Raw genomic sequence first — 19,899 nt, forward strand, 5'->3', positions numbered from 1 at the left:
AAAATATACCCTCATTTTACAGATGGGTAAACTGATGGGGGGGAGTTCACAACATCAGAGTGGGAAGGGGCCTCCAAGTCCATTTGGTCCAGCCTGCACCTGAGCAAGAATCATGGAGATCACATCAAAGATGGTCACTTCGGCTTAGATCCTACTGGGGGGGCAGGGTATGCTTTCCCTCACATTACATCTACATTTTCCTCTTTGTATCATCTTTCCCACAAAGCTCAGATACTACATCTGACTGTGGCCTCTCCTAAACTGCCCTGCATCTGTATATATGTATACGTGTATATGCTGTCTCCTCTGAGGAAACTGAGGCAGACAGAAGTTAAGTGACCTGCCCAGGGTCACACGGACAGTGAATATCTGAAGCTGGATCTGACCTCAGGTCTTCCTGACTGCAGGCCCAGCACTCTATTAATGGTTACTGCCTATTTGTTCTTAATTCTGCCTGGAGGCCAACCAGAAGTCTAGTCTCCTTCCCTTTCAAATATCTGAAAGCAGCCCCATAAAGCTTATTTTTCTCCAGGATTCCACAGCTCCTTCCTTCACCCTATCCTCCTATGGTATGAACTTGAGGTCTTTACCATCCTGGCTGCCCTACCCTGGATGCCGGCCAGTTCATCCCTGACCTTTCTAAATGTCATGTCCAGAACTGAGCACAGCATTCTAGACCCAGCACAACCAGGGCTGAATACAGCAGGATCATCACCCTAAACCCGGACAGCATGCTTCTCCATCGGTTTTTCTTGCCTGCTATGTCACAGGTGGCTCAAAGGGAGCTTTCAGTGCATGGAAATGGGCAGATCCTCTCCACATGACCTGTCTCACTGCGCCTTGATCCCTACTCTTGTGGAACTGATTTCTTGAACCCCAAAATCTCATAATGATTCAGCCCCATCTTGTAGCTTCTCAAGATTTCTGAATCCTGCCATCCTGAGTGTGAGCTCTCCTTGCAAATCTGAGAAATACACCATCCATATAAGCCTTTAAGTCACAGGGGTGGGGTGGAGGGGGAAGCTGACCATCACAGGACCAGTGGCACAGGTCCCCAACAAATGTTCATGAAGACCCAAATTAACATCATCTTTAAGCACCACTTTTTTGGGTCCAGGCGTTCAGTTCCAAATCCATCTAACGATCCTCCTGTTATGCCACAGATCTCTCCATATTTTCCACAAGAATTGCACGAGTCTGTCAAATGCTTGGCTAAAACCTAGGGGAGCTAGAGTTACAGTACTGCTCTGATTTACCAATGTGGTAACCTGAGTCTCACTTGACTCGTTCTTAATGAAAACACATTGGCTCTCTGCAGTCATAGATCACTGCCTTCTCTTGTGCTTTAATTAGTCCTTTAAGAAGGCAGCACAATTTGGCCATGATCCGAGTCTCGCCCGTTGGCCTACAGTTGGTATCCTCCTCCAATCCTGAAGCACCTTTTCATACTTCTAATCTTTGAAAGATTACACAGTTGTACCAGCCAGTTCAGACCCTGAGATTAGTCACTCCCCTCACCCCAACTGTGTTACTTGACCCCATCAAGGCAGCTACTTGCTTGGCTTTGTTGTCCTACCCTGGCTACCCAAAGCTTGTTCGCTTTGGCAGAGAAACCAGAACTAAGGCTCCACCCTCCCCTCCCCACTATTTACTCAACCTTGTGTCCTTCTTTAAAACAATCTAGTTGACTGTCAAAGAGACAGTAAGAGTCATTGGCTGCTGTGCTCCATGCCATAGATATTGGTTTCTATCCCCATTTTATAGGGGCTGAGACAAGTTCAGAGGGGATTTGCCCAGGGGCACATAGGCAGGCCTGAAGAATTGAGAGTTGGAGGAGAATTTGATTGGTTAACCCTCCTCATTTTGAAGATCAAGAGAATGAAGTCAAGTGGCTCACCCAACAGCTAGTAAGTGAAAGACCTAAGATGCGAACCCAGGTCTTCCGACTCCAAACACAGTCCTCTAATATAGCTGGGGCACAATCGTAGCTTACTAGCAATTCAAAACTGACCGACATTCTCTGTCAGAAAAGGGAGGCTGGTTCTTTGGTACTGGTATCCCCTCTACCCAACTCCCCTTTTCCAGTACTTGGAATTGATGTATATTTAAAATATTGGCTGTATTTACCTAAGTTTTGTATTCTCTAGCTTTCATTTTAAAGCTATTTGGGTAAATCAACTTCCTATCTCTTATTCATAAAGCCTTTTGGGCTAGGGAAGAATGAAAGGGATCACCACTTGACACAGGGCCACAGACATGGGAGGAAGGCTCGCAGCCTGCAGCGCCATCTTCAGCTGGAGGCATTAGCCAAGCCTTGAGCAAAGCTATTGAAATGATCAGGTCAGGAAAGGGATTCAGGGACACAACAGTGAGGGCCCACCAACTTCCTCTTCCTTGTACTGCTAGGAGGGCCTCATGTCTCTGACCCCTCTCTCTGTAAGTCCCCACTGAAGCCATCATGACTCACCGCATAAGATGCAAACTGTTTATAAGCCAAAGGGAGGAATGCATGAGCTCTGTCCAAGGTCATCTAAGGGAAGCCAATCAAGCAGCCTTTGAGCCAGGCCAACTACTGTCCCTCACCTTCATCCTTCCTTCCCCCTCTGCACCAGCATCTTCCCAGAAGGGACAAGATCCCCCGTCTCCATTTAACACGTCACAAATTTGGCTGTTGGGCCCCTGATTTTTCACCACTGAACCTGGGGGTCCCAAGCCTGAAAGGGCCAGCAGAGTTGGTCAAAATGACTGTGAAGATGAGTCTTTTTCCTCTGACCCTGACAGGGTATTTGTATCAGTGACTTTTCAACGAGTAGAACAATCCCAGGTTCGATGGGGAGGCCATGAGATTAAGAGGGGGAGGCAGGAGCCTGAGGCATCTCTATTTCTCAGCATCACAAGCAAAACTCCATTAAAATAAAATCACACCAAGCATCTTTTATTGAACATTATTTTAATACCATATCAAAACACCTTGACTAATGAAGAAAGCTTCCCCCAAGCTTTGAACAATTTTTTAAACATTTTAAGTTTTTTCTTCTTTAATATATAAATACATAAACCTATCCTGCATGGGCCGATGCCACGTGTGAACGTTGATGGCTAAAATGTTCTCAAACAGAGTGCCTGAAAACAGGGGTGTGGCTGTACCTCTTTTCCTTTTTTTTTTTTTTAATAAATTTTTAAAAGTTTTTTGAAAAAAAAAAAAGAGAAAATATCCACAAGGGTCTAAGAAAAATGTTCAGGCATCTTTGCAGGACACTTGTGATTTTTAGATCCTCTGAACTGTACTGAAGACCAAAACTGGGTGAAAAGAAATGGAGATGGAAGAGGAAGAGAAAACAGGAGGAAAGGTCTTGGAAGTGTTGTCTTTTGGCAATTAGGAGTCATGACACCAAGTACAGTCTAGAGGTGGAGAGGAGGAAAGTGCAAAACCAAAACTGAAGATGGGCATAAAGCTGGTTTGGGAGGGAGGTGGTGTGGGGAAGGGAAGGAGGGAGAGGACAAGGAGAAGATGCTGGCTGTGAGGACTTGGCTGGGATCAGTCACGCAAAACAGGAATCTTGTAAACATCACCAGGAAAAACACCAGTGGACACTAGACTTGTTTGTTTGTAAACACGTTAAAGACAGACCCACAATGCCTTTCAAAGGTAAAAGAAAATGCCCTTTCCCTCCTGGGATGGGTGTGGGGGTGGGGGGTGGTAGGGAGAGGACTGCAGTAGTTTCTTCTTTCAAATTCATCCTCATTTGATTTGGTGTCCTCAAGGGAGAAGGGGGAAACAACTCTTTCCAAGTCAGTGCAGAAGGGGGCGCCTTCCCCATGGGCGCTTGGGGAGCCTCGTCTCAGGGACTGGGGGCTGTCCTTTTGTGAACTGTAATAAATAAGTCGTGCTCCGTCTGGCCGGAGGCCCGGGGGCCCAGGGTCAGGTCTGCTGTTGGTGTCTGGGGGAGCCCCCTGAGGCCAAACATCATGACAGGACTTCAGCATCGCCATCCAGACACAGGCTCCTCTCCTCTTCTCTCCCCATGTCATCATTATTTGAGGTGAAGGTAAAAATAGCAGATGTCCCTGATCGGCCTGACATCATCTGTTCTGGGGGTTCAGTTGAAATAAATAAAATAAAACAAAAACTAACCCAAAACTATGAAGACAATAAAAACCCAACAAGGTGCTGAAGTGGATTAGAGGGCACTGGCGGGCTTCTTTATAAAACAAAACACCAGCCCAGAACTGGGAAGGGACAGGTGGGATGGGGAGAGGATGGTCAGCAGTAAAGCAAGGTGCCAAGATCAAACCCCTAAGTCCACACATGGGAAGGGCAACAGGGTGGGGAAACAGCCACTGGTGACCGGCCAATGGGCGTTCTGCTGGGAGCCTGGGGGTTTAGACAGCACTCGATGAGCACGGGGACTCCCTGGCAGAGCCCACTGAAATGAGAGGGGCACACCAGACTCCCCGAGAGGAGGCCATCTGATCCCAAGCCTGACTAAGCAGGAAGCTGGAGGGATTCAGGGATCACCCCCCACCCAGGTTTGTGACAGTCAGCATCCATCCCCCTCACCACAACTGTTTTTCACTTCCTTGTCACAATTGTTTCTAGAATTATGCTCAAATAGATGCAAAGTGGATAAAGAGCTGGCCTTGGAGCAAGTTCAGATCCTGCCTCTTCACATTTAGTGACTGTGTGACTATGGATGTCACCAAATTCTCTGCAGCACCCTCTCTCCACATTTAAGTGGCAGAAAAGGTACCCTTGGTTTGGGCAGAGGGAGGTCCCTCATCCAGAGGTTCTCCATACTGAAAAAAAAAAATCCACAGCTGTAGCTCCTATCCTTAATTACATCCCCATCAGGCAGACTACTCCTTTATTCCCCTTCTACATAAGAACATTTTCCTTTCGTGAAACTGTCATTTTGTCCTCTGTTCTCACCCTCTTACCAGGGCTCAGTGTGCTAAGAATGCCACGGCCTCCTACCCCCAGCTGAAGCAACAACCTGAGCATCCTTGCCAAGGCTGCCAAGGACCCCGAGGGAGGACAGCCCCGGAGGCCTCTCCTGCAGCAGCTCACCTTTGAGAGGAGTCAGCAAGCATGCCTGATGAGTCAATCGGAAGGGTGCTCTGGACAGGATCTGTTCACTTCAAACCAAGAATCTATACAGCTGAGGCAGAGAGAGAGAAGGGGGGTGGGGGTGGGGAGGGAGGGAGGGAGGGAGCACACAAGAGCACCAGTCACCAGGGAGTCCAGTCCTCTTACCGCCATTCCCATTTCAAAAGGCAGGATTCCCAAACAGCAGGAAAAAACGACTGATCTTTAGATCTCCCTGCTCCCCACCCCACCCCTCACCAAATAAAACCATGGGAGTCTGATCACACGGGACCCTGGAGACAAATTCATATCACTCACTGGACTGAGGCTAAGCTGGCTCTGCCACTGGCAAGGTGGAGAACCCTGGGTAAGTTGCTTGGCTTCTGAGCCCATTTTTATAGATTTAAATGAGTCTAGATGATTCTTCAAAACCCATCCTTTCAGCTAAAAAGTTCCATGATTTAGAAGCCCAGGGGGACAGGGCAGAAGAGAGGGTAGTCTACTAGGAAACGGTCCTCCCAGATGTATAAAGGGAAGAGATGGAGAGAAGCACGTGGCTAAACGTGGGCCAGGGGCACAAGCCCCAAGAGCAGGGAAGGTGTAGCAAGAAAAGAAAGGGTTGACCAGCTTTAGTCTTTCTTGGGTCAGAGAAATATATGTTTCCTAGAAGAGGATCTCAAGGCTTAGAAACAAGGCTGTCTATAGGGAAAACCCCTGGAGCTGGAGCTGGTTGAGCAGTTAGGGCCTCTCCCTCTGCTGTAGGAGGAGGAGGTGGCGGAGGAAAAGAGAAGCTGCTACTTTCTGACAGCATGGAGGGAGAGAACTGGGGAGAGGGCTGGGATGGGAGAGAAATATAACTGTTCTTCTTAGGACAGTCATAGTCTAGGGATATCGAAAGAGAAGATTTGCTTATTTTCTTTCCTGGGGCCAAATGTTTTCTTCCCCTGATTCCTTCAAAGGTTTCCCCTGGGCCCTATGATACCAAGTCTCTGAGTCAGTGACTTCCATCAGGTCATCCTGGCCCAGTGCCCACCTGCTAAGTAACTCTGTGGATTCGGTGGCCCAGGGCTTTGGAAAACCATGTTGGCCCGGGAGCTAGTTATGACTGCAAGTGGGTGGGAAGGTGAGGGAGGGAGAGATCTGCTGGCAGAGAACAGGTGGTGTCCCACCAAAGGTACACAGTGTCTCTTTAGCAGAGAACATGGAGTCATCAGGGAGGAAGTGTCTTCTTTCCAGCTGGAAACAAGACTGAGGTGCTGTGGTAGAGCATGCAGGAGAAACCTCAGCAATGCTAAATACAGCAGCTATTAGAGCCACAGTTCAACAGGTAGTGCTCAGCGCTGTCTCAAAGCTGTCCTCTGAAAGGACGCTGCTGGGCCCCTGCCCACCCTGCACAGCTCAGGCCCATTATGCCCAACTGGGTAAGGAGGAGAACATGGCCAAGAAGGATGATGAGTGAATCCTGCAGCTGGGACAGGGAATGTGACAAGCACAGAGCTGAGGTACAGCTTCCTACATGGGAAGGAAAGCAGAAGTGAACCCCAGCCAAAGGCAGGCTCACCCCTCCCCCACCAGACCTGCTCTTCTGCTGTCCTGATGGACACCTGTGTGACCGAGTGACAGCCATCTTCTGTCCTACTCTGTTCTGTGGGTCTGTCCTTTCAAGCTGCCCAACATACTTCCATCCCTCTAAGGTGACACCACTGTGGGCATGGGAAACCTGGGGACCCTCCTGAACTTTCTGTACCTTTTGTGATAAATGCAGAGGCAGGGAAGCCTCGCTATGGTGTCCCCCTGAAGTAGCTCCTCCAGGCAGATCACGCATTCTCCTGCATCTTTAGTCAGCACATCATCTGTAAAGGGAATGAGAGGAGAGAGGACAGGCAGCATTAGGCACTGTATAGGTAGGCACAATATCCTGCTAATGGGGGAGAGGCGTAGAGCTGCTGGTAAGGGAGACATGGTCTTGGCCCTTTTGGAAGGCATTTTAGTGGGAAACCACAGATAGAGGACGGCAGCTTGAGAGGAAGAAAAAGTTGAAAAAACAATAAAAAGCAACAGATGATTAAGTGCCAAATGGGTGGTACTAACAATAGAAGTCACCCGTGGGCTGGAATGGGGAGGGTAATATTCATAGAAGAGGTGGAGCCTGAATTAGGTTTTGAAAAACAGAGAGGAAAGAGATGTAGACAGAGTAAGAAGGAGGGCATTCTAGCCAGAGGGAGTGCCAGGGAGCCAGAACTGGGAAGGGGGCAAAGAGGCAGAGAAGAGAAGGGGAGGAGAGTAAGAAAGTGGGAGGACAGGAAGGAGGAAAGGGGGAAGGGAAAGAGGAAGAAGAACAGAAGGGAAAAGAGGAGAGACAAGGGGAGATAAATTCTGAGAAGAGTGGGAAGAAAAAGGCCAAACTGGAGAGTCATTGGAAAGAACAGCTGGAAAGGTAAGATGGAGTCGTTAGGGACCTTTCTCAAAAGCAGGAGGCCAGACCTTTCCGCCACAGGAGCACAGCAGACTCCCTACTCACAGGAACCGTATTTTCTCAGCCAAAAATCAGGGCAGACTCGTAGGAAGGATATTCTCCTTGTCAAGCCTCATTAAAAAGTCTTTTCCGCAGTTGGTTTGGTTGCTGTACCCATGCTTGTATCTCTTCTGATCTAGGGGCCTCACCTATTTCAGAGAGCTTAGAGGATGGTGACAGACTCTTGCAGATGTCATCTGTCTCGCAGAGAGATGGCTTTGCATACCCAGGATGTACGGTTACTGGGGTAATATGAGACAACACTACTGGGCTGCCTGCTATTGTAAGATTTCACAACTGACTGGGGACATGACAAATTCATGTCATCCCATTTCAACTGGGCCCTTATTGCAGTAAAGAAGGCCTTTATTCCTCTCTGAGACAGGTCTCATTCCACACAGAAGCTATTCCAAGCCTCTCTTCCTCCCCAAATGTCCCCCCTTCTTCATCACTCTGAGGACCTTGACAAATTTTACTGAAAAAATGGAGGTCATTCAGTATGACTTCCCTCTGCTTCCATTGTCTACACCTTCCCTCGATTTCTCTCCCTTAGTCTCTGACAAAGAGGTGGCCCTTCTCCTTGCCAGGGTCGATCCCCTCTACATTCAGCCAGTCGACTAGCCCTCATTAAGCCCATCCTCTGTGCCAAGTGCCGTGCTAATCACTGGGGATACAAAAAAAGGCAAAAAATAATCTCTGCTCTCAAGGAACTCACAACATGCCAACAACCACATACAAACGATACAGACAGGACAAACTGGAGGCAGACTCAGAAGGAAGGCCCTGGAATTAAGGAAGAACAAGCTAGGCTTCTTTATTTATTTATTTTTTTTAATTTAACTTTTAACATTCATTTTCACAAAATTTTATGGGTTACAAATTTTCTCCCCTTTTATCCCCGCCCCCCCCAAACACCAAGCATTCTAATTGCCCCTATGACCAATCTGCTCTCTCTTCTATCATCCCTCTCTGCCCTTGTCTCTGTCTTCTCTTTTGTCCTGTAGGGCCAGATAGCTTTCTATACCCCTTTACCTGTATTTCTTATTTCCTAGTGGTAAGAACATTACAGTTGATCCTAACACTTTGAGTTCCAACTTCTTTACCTCCCTCCCTCTCCACCCCTTCCCTTTGGAAGGCAAGCAATTCAATACAGGCCAAATCTGTGTAGTTTTGCAAATGACTTCCATAATAGTTGTGTTGTATAGGACTAACTATATTTCCCTCCATCCTGTCCTGTCCCCCATTATTTCTATTCTCTTTTGATCCTATCCCTCCCCATGAGTGTCGACCTCGAATTGCATTCTCCTCCCCATGCCCTCCCTTCTGTCATCCCCCCACCCTGCTTGTCCCCTTGTCCCCCACTTTCCTGTATTGTGAGATAAGTTTTCTTACCAAAATGAGTGTGCATTTTATTCTTTCCTTTAGTGGAATGTGATGAGAGTAGACTTCATGTTTTTCTCTCACCTCCCCTCTTTATCCCTCCACTAATGAATCTTTTGCTTGCCTCTTTTATGAGAGATAATTTGCCCCATTCAATTTCTCCCTTTCTCCTCCCAATATATTTCTCTCTCACTGCTTGATTTCATTTTTTTTTTTCATTTTTTTTTTTTTTAAGATATGACCCCATCCTCTTCAATTCACTCTGTGCACTCTGCCTCTAAGTATGTGTGCGTGTGTGCATGTGTGTGTGTGTACTCCCACCCAGTACCCAGATACTGAAATGTTTCAAGAGTTACAAATATTGTCTTTCCATGTAGGAATGTAAACAGTTTAACTTTAGTAAGTCCCTTATGACTTCTCTTTGCTGTTCACCTTTTCATGGTTCTCTTCATTCTTGTGTTTGAAAGTCAAATTTTCTTTTCAGCTCTGGTCTTTTCATCAAGAATGCTTGAAAATCCTCTATTTCATTGAAAGACCATTTTTTCCCCTGAAGTATTATACTCAGTTTTTCTGGGTAGGTGATTCTTGGTTTTAGTCCTAGTTCCTTTGACTTCTGAAATATCCTATTCCATGCCCTTCGATCCCTTAATGTAGAGGGTGCTAGATCTTGTGTTATCCTGATTGTATTTCCACAATACTTGAATTGTTTCTTTCTAGCTGCTTGCAATATTTTCTCCTTGACCTGGGAACTCTGGAATTTGGCCACAATGTTCCTAGGAGTTTCTCTTTTTGGATCTCTTTCATGCGGTGTTCTGTGGATTCCCTGAATATTTATTTTGCCCTCTGGTTCTAGAATCTCAGGGCAGTTTTCCTTGATAATTTCATGGAAGATGATGTCTAGGCTCTTCTTTTGATCATGGCTTTCAGGTAGTCCCAAAATTTTTAAATTGTCTCTCCTGAATCTATTTTCCAGGTCAGTTGTTTTTCCAATGAGATATTTCACATTATCTTCCATTTTTCCATTCTTCTCTCTTTGTTCTGTGATATCATGCTTTCTCGCAAAGTCCTTAGCCTCCATCTGTGCCATTCTAGTTTTGAAAGAACTATTTTCTTCAGTGAGCTTTTGAATCTCCTTTTCCATTTGGCTAATTCTGCTTTTGAAAGCATTCTTCTCCTTATTGGCTTTTTGAGCCTCTTTTGCCAATTGAGTTAGGTTAGTTTTCAAGGTGTTAATTTCTTCAACATTTTTTTGGGTCCCCTTTAGCAGGGAGCTGATCTGCTTTTCATACTTTTCTTTCATCTCTCTCATTTCTCTTCCCAGTTTTTCCTCCACCTCTCTAACTCGATTTTCAAAATTCTTTTTGAGCTCTTCCATGGCCTGAGCCCATTGGGTGGGCTGGGACACAGAAGCCTTGATTTCTGTGTCTTTGCCTGATGGTAAGCATTGTTCTTCCTCATCAGAAAGGAAGGGAGGAAATGCCTGTTCTCCAAGAAAGTAGCCTTCAATAGTCTTATTTCTTTTCCCTTTTCTGGGCATTTTCCCAGCCAGTGACTTGACCTCTGAATATTCTCCTCACACCCACCTCGCCTCCTGATCCTCCCAGCCAGTGTTTGGGGACTGAGATTCAAATGCCGCTTCCAGCCTTAGGGCTTTTGGTGGGGGCAGGGCTGCTATTCAGTATGAGATTATGTTCAGGTGGTCAGGTCGGGGCAGGGCCGCCTCTCAGGCTCAGTTCCCTCAGGGGGTTTATGCACAGACCTTCCACAATGGATTCAGGCTCCCGCCCGCTTGGGGAGCCCCTGTCTGCAGCCGCCTCTCAGCTTCTACCTCCCAGGGGGGCCCGAATCATGGGGGCACCCCACTCCCCCTCTCGACCCGCCAAAGAGACTCTCTCACCGACCCCCGTCACCTGTGGGCGGAGGGACTTGTGCGGCCGCTGGAGATCCCGTCCCTGAAGCCTGCTCGGGTCTGTTTCTCTTGGTGCCGTGGCCGCAACAGGTCTGGGCTGGGCTGGGCTCCGCGTCTGCAGCGCGAAGGACCTTTTGCGAGAGGTTTGCAGGTCCCTCTGTGGGTGGAGGGACCCACGTGGCCACTGGAGATCCCGTCCCTGAAGCCCGCTCGGATCTTTTCCTCTTGGTGCCGCGGCCGCGGCAGGGCTGCACTCAGCTCCCAGTCCCGGCGCCCAGTCCGCAGCGCGAAGGACCCCCCGTGAGAGGTTTGCAGGTCCCTCCGGAACAGAAATCTCTCTCGCTCCAATATTCCGTGGCCTCTGGGTGCAGAATTCGCCGTGAGTTACTCCCCTGTAGCCGTTCTGTGGGTTGTGGGTTCGGATCTATGTGTATGTGCGTCTTTCTACTCCGCCATCTTCAAGCTAGGCTTCTTTAGAAGAGAGGACTTTAGCTGAGCTGAAACATGGACAGTCAGGGGGACATTCACAAAGCACTGGGGATTGTAGAGTAAGTGTCAGGGAGAAAGGGCTCAGAGCCAGACAGAGGATCTGACAGGTGGTCCTGGAGGTGAGACCTGCACACTGGACAAATCACTGTGAGGGTGGAGGGTGGGGGGCAGTATCAGGGAGGCCGGCCCCTCTCCTCCTATCTTCTCTAGAACATCTGCATTCTCAATCTCCCTCTTCTCTGGAGAACCTTCAGCTTCTCCCCATCTGCTACCTTCAAACTCCCACTCCTTAAACAAATCTCCACCAGACCCTAACCTAATGTCCTCTCTAGCTATCATCCTACATTTCTCTTTTTCTGAAACTCCATGAACGAGACCTGCTTATCTTTGCAGCCTCCACATCCTCTCCTCTTCCTCACCTTGCAACCTGGCTCCCAACCATCGAATTCAATTCAAGTCGCTCTCTCCAAAGTTAACGATCTTTTCCTTGCCATATGTGAAGGTCCCATCTCAGTACCCATCACTCTCAACTTATGTGCTGACCACAATGTCCTCATGGATCCTTTTTCCTCTCTGGGTTTTCATGGCTCATTATCAGTTAAAGAGTTGAGTGTCAAAGAACCTTGGGGTCAAGAAGACCCAAATTCTGGCCTCAGACACTTAGCCACATGACCCTGGGGAAGATTAACCTCTGCCTGTCTTCTCAGTTTCCTCATCTGCAAAATGAGTGTAATACAGCACCTGCCTCCCAGGGTTGTTGTGGAGGTTAAACGTGACAACAACTGTAGAGTGCTTAGCCCAGTGCTTGGCACAAAGCAAGTGCTCTATAAATATTAGCCAGTATTAATAATAATACAAATGTCATACCTCCTTACGGTGAGTGTTTCTCAAGGTTCAGTCATAAGTCTCCTCAGCTTCCATGGCCTTAAAATCTGTCTCTAATCTTGTCATTGAACTTCAGGCCCACATCGTAAATGGCGCGTACTGGACATTTCAAATTGGATGCCTCAGAGCGAACTCAAACTCAATAAGTCTAAAGCTGAATGCATCATCTTTCACCCAAAACCTCTCTGCTTCTGTCAAAGGTATCACCATCCATAACAATTTCAAAACCTCAGCCTTAACCTGGACTCCTCACTTGCCCTTACCCCTGGTTATCAACTGCCAAATCTTGGCTCTCTTCCTTCACAGCATCTCTTACATCTGACTTCTCCCCCACCCCTACACACACCTACTGCCTGAGGACCAGGCTTCTCCTCACTTCTAGTCTTCTGCTACTCATGTAAACCACCCCCTGCCAACTCCAAGGCTTACTATTGCCTCCAGAGTGGGATAAAACAGAAACTCTTCTGTTTATCTTTTAAAGGCCTTCCCAACTTGGCCCCAGTCTATATTTCTACCTTGAACAGATATTACTTTTCTTCTATACTCTGCAATCCACCAAAGTGCCTTTTCTCTCTTTTTCACACGTTCTACTCCATCTCCCATCGCTGCAGCTTTGTGCTGCCCATTTTCCAGGCCTAGAATGCTCTTCCTCCTTGCCTTTGTCTCACAGAATCCTTCCCGTTAAGATGCAGATCAAAAGCTTCATATTCTTCAGGAAAACTTTCTGGATCTCTCCCAACTAATTACCTACCTTGTATTTATATATACGTGTGTGTGTGCGCGCACGCACTGTATATACTTCAATGTCGTACTGTTTGTTTCTCCCACTAGAATGCAGGCTCATTTCAAGGTGAGATCACTGTATTCTTTGTACCTGTATCCCCAGTATCTGGTACACAGTAAGCACTTAATAAATGCTTACTGAATGATTGCTTTCTCAATTTACCAACATTAAGGCATCTCACATCAAACATTTGATAAGAAGTGAAATAAGCCCCTCCCTTAAGCCAATTCCTTTAAAGGAGCTCCCATGCCTCAACAGAGCTGGAGAGGGACTGCTGAGCTTCACCGTGCTCATGGTACTCCTCCACATGTATAGAAATGCTTTTTGGATTTGAAGAGTACTTTTACTCTCATTCCATTTGAGCCTCACAAGCATCCTGCAAGGTGAACAGAGCAGATTCGGACTACAGGATATACACTGACTCAGAAAGCTTTACTGGCTCAGAACCAGAAGTAGAACCCTTTCTGGTACCTAGGGAGGGGCACTTTCCATTCTAGACCCCTAAGTATTCTGATGGAGTATGTACATATAAAAAGGAATATGTTTGAAGATTACATAGAATGGTGATACTGCATGGCCTAGAATGAGGTCTATAGAGCAAACACAGGGTAAGCACTAACCCTGAGTCACATGGGCTCCACAGAGTCATGAGAGAATCAGTTCATAAGAAAGAACATAGTTAATAAGCACATATTGAGTGTCTACTATATGCCAGGTACCTTGTTAAGCACCAAGGATACAAAAAGGCAAAAGACAGTCTTAACCCTCAGGGAGCTCAAAAGCTGAACAGGGGACAAAAAGCAAACATACGTACAAACAAGTTATATGTAGGATAAATAGAAAATAATTAAGAGAGAAAAAGGCACTAGAAGAGGTGTTGGGAAAAACTTCCAGTAAAAAAGGGGATTTTTTTAGTTGGTACTTCAAGGAAACCAGGAGAGAGCACTGCAGGCCTGGGGGATGGCCAGAAAAAATGCCCAGAGCTCACAGAGATGGACGGACAGTCTTCTTGGTTTAACAGCAAGGCAGCCAGCATCCGTGGATCAAAGGCATAGGGGAGCAAGGTGCAAGGACACGGGAAAGGTAGTGGGGAGTTGGGTTATGAAGAGATCTGAATGCCAAACAGGACCAAGAGAAGAAAGGAGGCTAATGTCCGATTCCTGACTCGCAGGTATGTATCAAGTGGTCATCCGTCTGCCTGGCTCCACATCAAGCTAATTGAAGGATGTCTGTTTGAAAATGAGATAATGAACAATGAATTCCACCAGAAAGGGCAGAGGGCACAGTGCTCAAAAGTGGAGCAAGATCATAGCTTTTACCATATTTGCATATAGTTAGGAAGAGGCCACTTTGTCCCCTTCCCTCTCTGAATCTGAAAATAAAAGGACTAGATTAAAGGATCACTATAAAGCTCCGTAAGGTCTTTTGAGTTCTAGAATTCTCTCACCTGACATTTTAGGATACAAGACAATATTAGCAATCACCTTTTCTAAGGTAGTTAACTCTTCTTTTTAGTTGTGGTTGTTGAGTCATTTCAGTCTGTCTGACTCTTCGTGACACCATTTGTGTTTTTGGCAGAGTGGTTTGCCATGTCCTTCTCCAGCTCAATTTACAAATGAGGAAAGTGAGGCCAACAGGGAGGGCCACACAGCTAGGAAGTGTCTAAGGCCAGACTTGGGGTCTTCCTGACTCTAGGCCTTGTAATCTGAGCACTATGGCACCACCCTTCTCTTTGGTAATACTGGCCAAACTCAAAGGAGGAAAAAGGAAGAGGAGGAGAAAGGGAAGAAAGAAGTGGTGGGGGCTTCATTTTCCTAGGTTACTCTAATACCAGCTGAAAGACTTACTCAAGTGCCCCTGGGTCTGGTGCTGGCTTCTTCTGAAGCGATGGCTATCGAGTCCCTCACTCTGCGCTGAAGCCTGCTCTCTACCTGACTGGCCTTTACCTTCATTTCACGAGGGGCTTTCCTGCTTTGCAGACATCTCTGCCTCCTCAGGCATCCCCTCCCCCACGTGTTGTGTTCTCCTATTAGAATGGAAGCTCCTTGAGGATCCACTGTCATGTTTGATAGTGTTTGTTCCCCGTCACTTAGCACAGTGATTGGCTTATAGTAAGTGCTTAATAAATGCTCCAGCCACTGATCACTTGCTAATCCTGCACTGTGTACTCACACATGGGGTGAGGAGGGGTGGTGGGCAGGGTAGCGAGAGAAGGGGATAACTTCAGAACTTTGACGACTGGTTAATAAGGGTGGTGAGGTGTCAAAGAAATTCCCCAGAAAGCAGAGTGGATCCAGTGGGGCTACTGGCTCTCCTGAGCATCTAACGCAGCCTGCAGAAGTCCTTCACATAAAGAGGAGTAAAAATGGAAGAAAGAGGGAGATCTCCCACTGTGTTTCCTGCCCTTTGGGCAGATGACTGTCGTGCAGCCAGCGGGTACCCGAGGGGCTGTGAGAAGACCAGCCATTACTGGAAACCTCTTCCTAAGTCCAATGCCTGAAACCTAGCCAGCTAAAGTTCCATTTCCATCTTTGTGGTTATTCTTTTCTCTCATTAAAAGAATATAAAGATCCCTGTTTCAAGAACAGCAAGTTCTTATCAGTAATTTATACCTCATTGAAAGAGGTTCTGATCCCTCAGTGAAGATGTTTAGTAAACAAGCATTTATTAAGTGCTTACTTGGTGCCAGTCACTGCCCTCAAAGAGAATACAGTCTAGTGGGGGACATGATAAAGAAACAAATAACCAGGTACAAACAAACTGTATACAGAGACCACCAGTTGGTCAATAAGCGTTTCTTGAATGTCTCCCATGTGCCAGGCACTGGCAGAGAGAAAGGTAATCTGAAGAGGGGAGACAGGAGAAAAGGAAGAGAATGCCTGGGGGCCTGGGAGCTAGAAGTCACCTGTTTCTTCTGAGTTTGTGTTGTGCACTCAGAGCAGTGGAGGGAATGAAGCCTGGCACACATCTTTCTCTGCAGCCCCCTTTACTTTCCCAAACCCTTTCACACAAATGATGCCTTCTCTGAAGATGTTCATGATCCTGTGACACAGGGAGGGAAGGCATTACAACTCCCATTGTACAGCTGGGGAAATGAGGCAGCTAAATGAAGTCCCTTGCTCAAGGTCACATAACTAGCTGGTGATAAAACTAGGATTAGATATCCCAAGCTTCCTGACTTTGTGCCAAGGATCTTCCCTAGACCAACGGTTACCCTGTCCTGCTGAATGCTTAAATTCGTTTTCCAACTATTGTATTCTTGGGTATCAATGCCAATAGAGTGAAGCACTGGCATGTAGAGACCAGTTCAGTTCAGAGATCTCTGAGACAGCGAACAGATGAAAGCAACACCTCAAGGTCTGATGGGGCTAATTATCATCTCTTGCTTTCTCACCTCATGTTGCTAGTCGAGTCAATAAGCACATGGTAAGTGCTAAGTACTGGGGATACAAAACAATTCCTTTCTCCCAAGAAACTTACATTTTAATGGGGGAGACAATATGCAAATAGCTATGTACAAACAAGATGGTGACAGGATAACTTGGAGGGAATCTCAACAGGAAGCTGCTAGCATTAAGGACGATCAGGAAAGGTTTCTTGTAGAGGGTAGGATTTTAGTGGAGAATTGAATGAAGGCAGGGAAGCCAGGAGATAGAAGAAACAGAATTCTTGGCTTGGGGATATGAAGAGAAAGCACACAGAGCTGGGAGACAGAGCGCCTTGTGTTAGGATCAGCAAGGGGGCCAGTGTCACTGGAGCACAGAGTATTTGTAGTTGATGAACTTCGTTAGATTGTGAAAGGTTTAAAAACAAAAAAGGGGTCACTGGAGTTTGGTGGAGAGTGGAATGACGTAGCCAGATGTGCACAGTTGGACGATGGACTGGACTGGAGAGAGATGAAGTAGGGAGACCGATAGGAAGACTGGAAATAGTCCCGGTGGGAGGTTAAGAGGGTGGGCACTAAGGTGTTAACACGGCTAGTGGAGAGGAGACCTATAAAGGTCAAATCTATAGGACCCGGCAACAGATTAGCTCTGGGGGTTGGCTGTGGGGCAGTAAGAGTGAGAGGGACTGAGGCTGACATGTAGCTGTGATCCTAGGTAAATGGAAGAGGATTATGTCTTCCACAGCAATAGGAAAGTTAGGAAGAGAGGAGGGCTTGGGGGTGGGAAAGGAAGATAATGAATTCAGTTTTGGACATGCCAAATTTAAGATGTCTATGGGATGTCCAGTTTAAGACATAAAATACACAGCAGGAGGTGCAAGACTGAATATTGTGGAGAGAGAAGTTAGGGCTAAGAATCATTTGCCAAGAGATAATGGAATCTATGGGAGGTGGTGAGATCACCAAATGAAATAGTATAGCGATGAGAGTGCCCCTGGGGTAATAAGGAGCCTTGGGGGACACCCTTGTAATGTTAAGGAGTGCAGCCTGGATGAGGAGCTGGCAAAGGAGTTGAAGGAGGAGGAGTCAGACAGCCAAGAGAAGAAGGAGAGCAGGGGAGAAGGGAGAAACACGAAGGGGATGAGGGGCAGCATTGAAAGTGGCAGACAGGTCAAGAAGGATGAGGACTGGGAAAAAGCTTTTAGATTTGGCATTTAAGAGATCCTTGGTAACTACAGAGAGAAGAGTTTCACTTGGATGGAGTCAGAAGTCAGACTATAGAGAAGAAGAGAGGCTCTGGCTGCAGACCGTCTTCTCAAAGAGTTCAGTCAAAAAGGAGAGGAGATAGGATGGTACCTACTGGGACGGAGGGGTTTTGTGGGGGAAGGGGGAAACATGGGCACATCTGTGGGCAGTAGGGAAGAAACTAATGGAGAGGGAGTGACAGAAGACTGGTGAAGGTGGGGAGGATCAATGGGACAATGTACTAGAGAAGACTGGACACAATGGGACATCTTGTGAAAGTTGGGGGCAGGGTTTTGGCTTGGTGAGGACAAGGCGGGGGTGGAGAGGGGGAACAGAGGATGATCATTTTTTCAGTGGCTGAGGTGGGGGGGAGGGTGTCTATGGATGGTCTGAAGAGGGAGATGAAAATGTGTGGAAGAGTCGCTGAGGAGAGAGGATAGCAAGTTGGTTCAGGAGGTTCAGGAGTACTGCCTTCTCTAATGAGGGCCCATAAATTAAATAACACGAATTTGCATCAAGGTAGTATCGTCAGTAATCTTGGTCTGGGATAAAAGAAGTGGGGAAATTTCCCTACTAACACTCAGGAAAGGGCAAGGTGAAGATGGAGGCCAAGGCCTCAGAGGGCTGCATGCTCAGAGTGAGTGGTTTTTATCAATTGTCCTTTTCATGACCAGAGAAGGCTGTGGGTGGGTGGGATGGGGGAGAAAAAAGGTACACTTGAGAGGTCATTGACTGATATAAAACTAAAGAGATTAACTCAATTTGAAGGAAAAAAGGTGGCAGTTTGGAGCTTCTATGGAAGCTGTAGCTAAAGGATCAGAGTTTCCCATCTGGCTTTTAGTCAGGATAAGGACAAGTATAACCCTCGGACTGAAGGAATTTGTATAAACGCTTTTATTACTATTCCCTGGAGCTTCTGGTTCACAGTGGCTAAAACTCCCCCGGGGTAATGTGGCGGAATGTATTACAGGGGCTGGAGCTTTGTTGGACCTGACTTGTAGAGCTCTCTCAGCTCACCTGTCTGGGGAGGGGGGGATGGCATGCTTCATTTGGTTGTTATAACCGTGTTATGGATAAAGGTAAGGAGGTCAGAGCCACTGTCTACTCAGGGCAATGGTCTGTCTGCACATTGCCCTGCACAGACATCAGCAAAAAATGGAGTCCATCCACTAAGAGCTGCCTCTTCTCCCTTTCCCTCCATGACCCCCACTCTCCCATCAAGCAGACCCTCCTCCTTGCCAAGCCAAACCCTTCACACACAAAGTGCATACAACATTGCCAAAAGCAGACAACAGTTTTACTGTGAACCCATGAGAAATACCAAGAATTCAAGAATGGGCAGAGGACAACGTTTAGGTTGTGTAGTGGATAGAGTGCTGGATCTGGAATTCTGGAATCTGAATTAAAGCCTCAGACACTAACTGTGTGACACTGGGCATGTCAGCCTCTATCTGCCTTAGTTTTCTCATCTGTAAAAAGCAGATAATAATAGCATCTAACTCCCAGGATTGTTGCTGGGATAAAAATGAGGTATCTTGTGCTTTGCAAACCATAGTGTTATAAAAATTCTAGGTATTATTATCTCACGTTGGAGAAGGATGAAGACCACTTTTTGTTTCTAGTATTTAGAATAGTATCCTACATATGGTGAGCATTAAAAAATGTTGGAGAGAATATAAAAATAGAGTAGCAGTTTCTTTGCGAGGAGGGAAGTAGAATGGGGAGTTATTAAACAATAAAAAAGTTCATCCCTTGGATAGTTTGCCTTGAGAAACCAGTCAATAGCCAATGTGCCAACTTCAAACTGTCAGCCTGGCTTGACTAAAGCTGTATCTGGTGGTATCAGATGGCTGGTGACTGTTCTACTATCCAGATGGTCAATTAGCTTTCAGGAGCCACAGTCCAAGCCAGCCAGTTGTTTCACTTACATTTGAGAGGTAAGGAAGACAGAAGATGTTAATGACAGGGACATCCTTTATCTCTTGACCAACGGAAAGGCGCAGAGTTGTTGAAGGTACTTCTGGTTCATGCTTTAGGAGGAAATTCATTGGTTGGCAAACAAAGCAACCTCTCCTTGGCCTGAGAGATGAAGCAAACCTTTCCTCAACCATCATCAGCAGGTGGTCTCCCTTCTCTGGGCTGACTGCAAACATGTGGAGGAGGCAGAGCCAAACCCAAAATTACCTCTGAGGAGCCTCGTTTGGAGGAGAGGAAACAGGCC

General features: G+C 46.8%; 1 protein-coding gene across 3 annotated transcripts in view; it reads right to left on the reverse strand.

Moving 5' to 3' along the window:
- Positions 1-2,914: 2,914 nt before the first annotated feature.
- ZNRF1 (zinc and ring finger 1) overlaps positions 2,915-19,899 on the reverse strand; it is a 95,353-nt gene continuing 78,368 nt past the window's right edge. The window contains exons 3-5 of one of the 3 annotated variants that reach the window (XM_072636544.1): positions 6,834-6,939; positions 5,069-5,159; positions 2,915-4,087 (exon numbers count right to left, since the gene is read on the reverse strand). In XM_072636544.1, coding sequence (XP_072492645.1) covers positions 5,102-5,159; positions 6,834-6,939 — 164 coding nt within the window. In that variant the 3' untranslated portion in view covers positions 2,915-4,087; positions 5,069-5,101. Of the gene's footprint in view, positions 4,798-5,068; positions 5,160-6,833; positions 6,940-19,899 lie in introns of all 3 variants that reach the window. The other 2 variants (XM_072636545.1, XM_072636543.1) reach the window with 2 other exon arrangements.

Source organism: Notamacropus eugenii, chromosome 1 (genome assembly GCF_028372415.1).
Source record: "Notamacropus eugenii isolate mMacEug1 chromosome 1, mMacEug1.pri_v2, whole genome shotgun sequence".
In the NCBI taxonomy this organism is placed as follows: Eukaryota; Metazoa; Chordata; class Mammalia; order Diprotodontia; family Macropodidae; genus Notamacropus; species Notamacropus eugenii.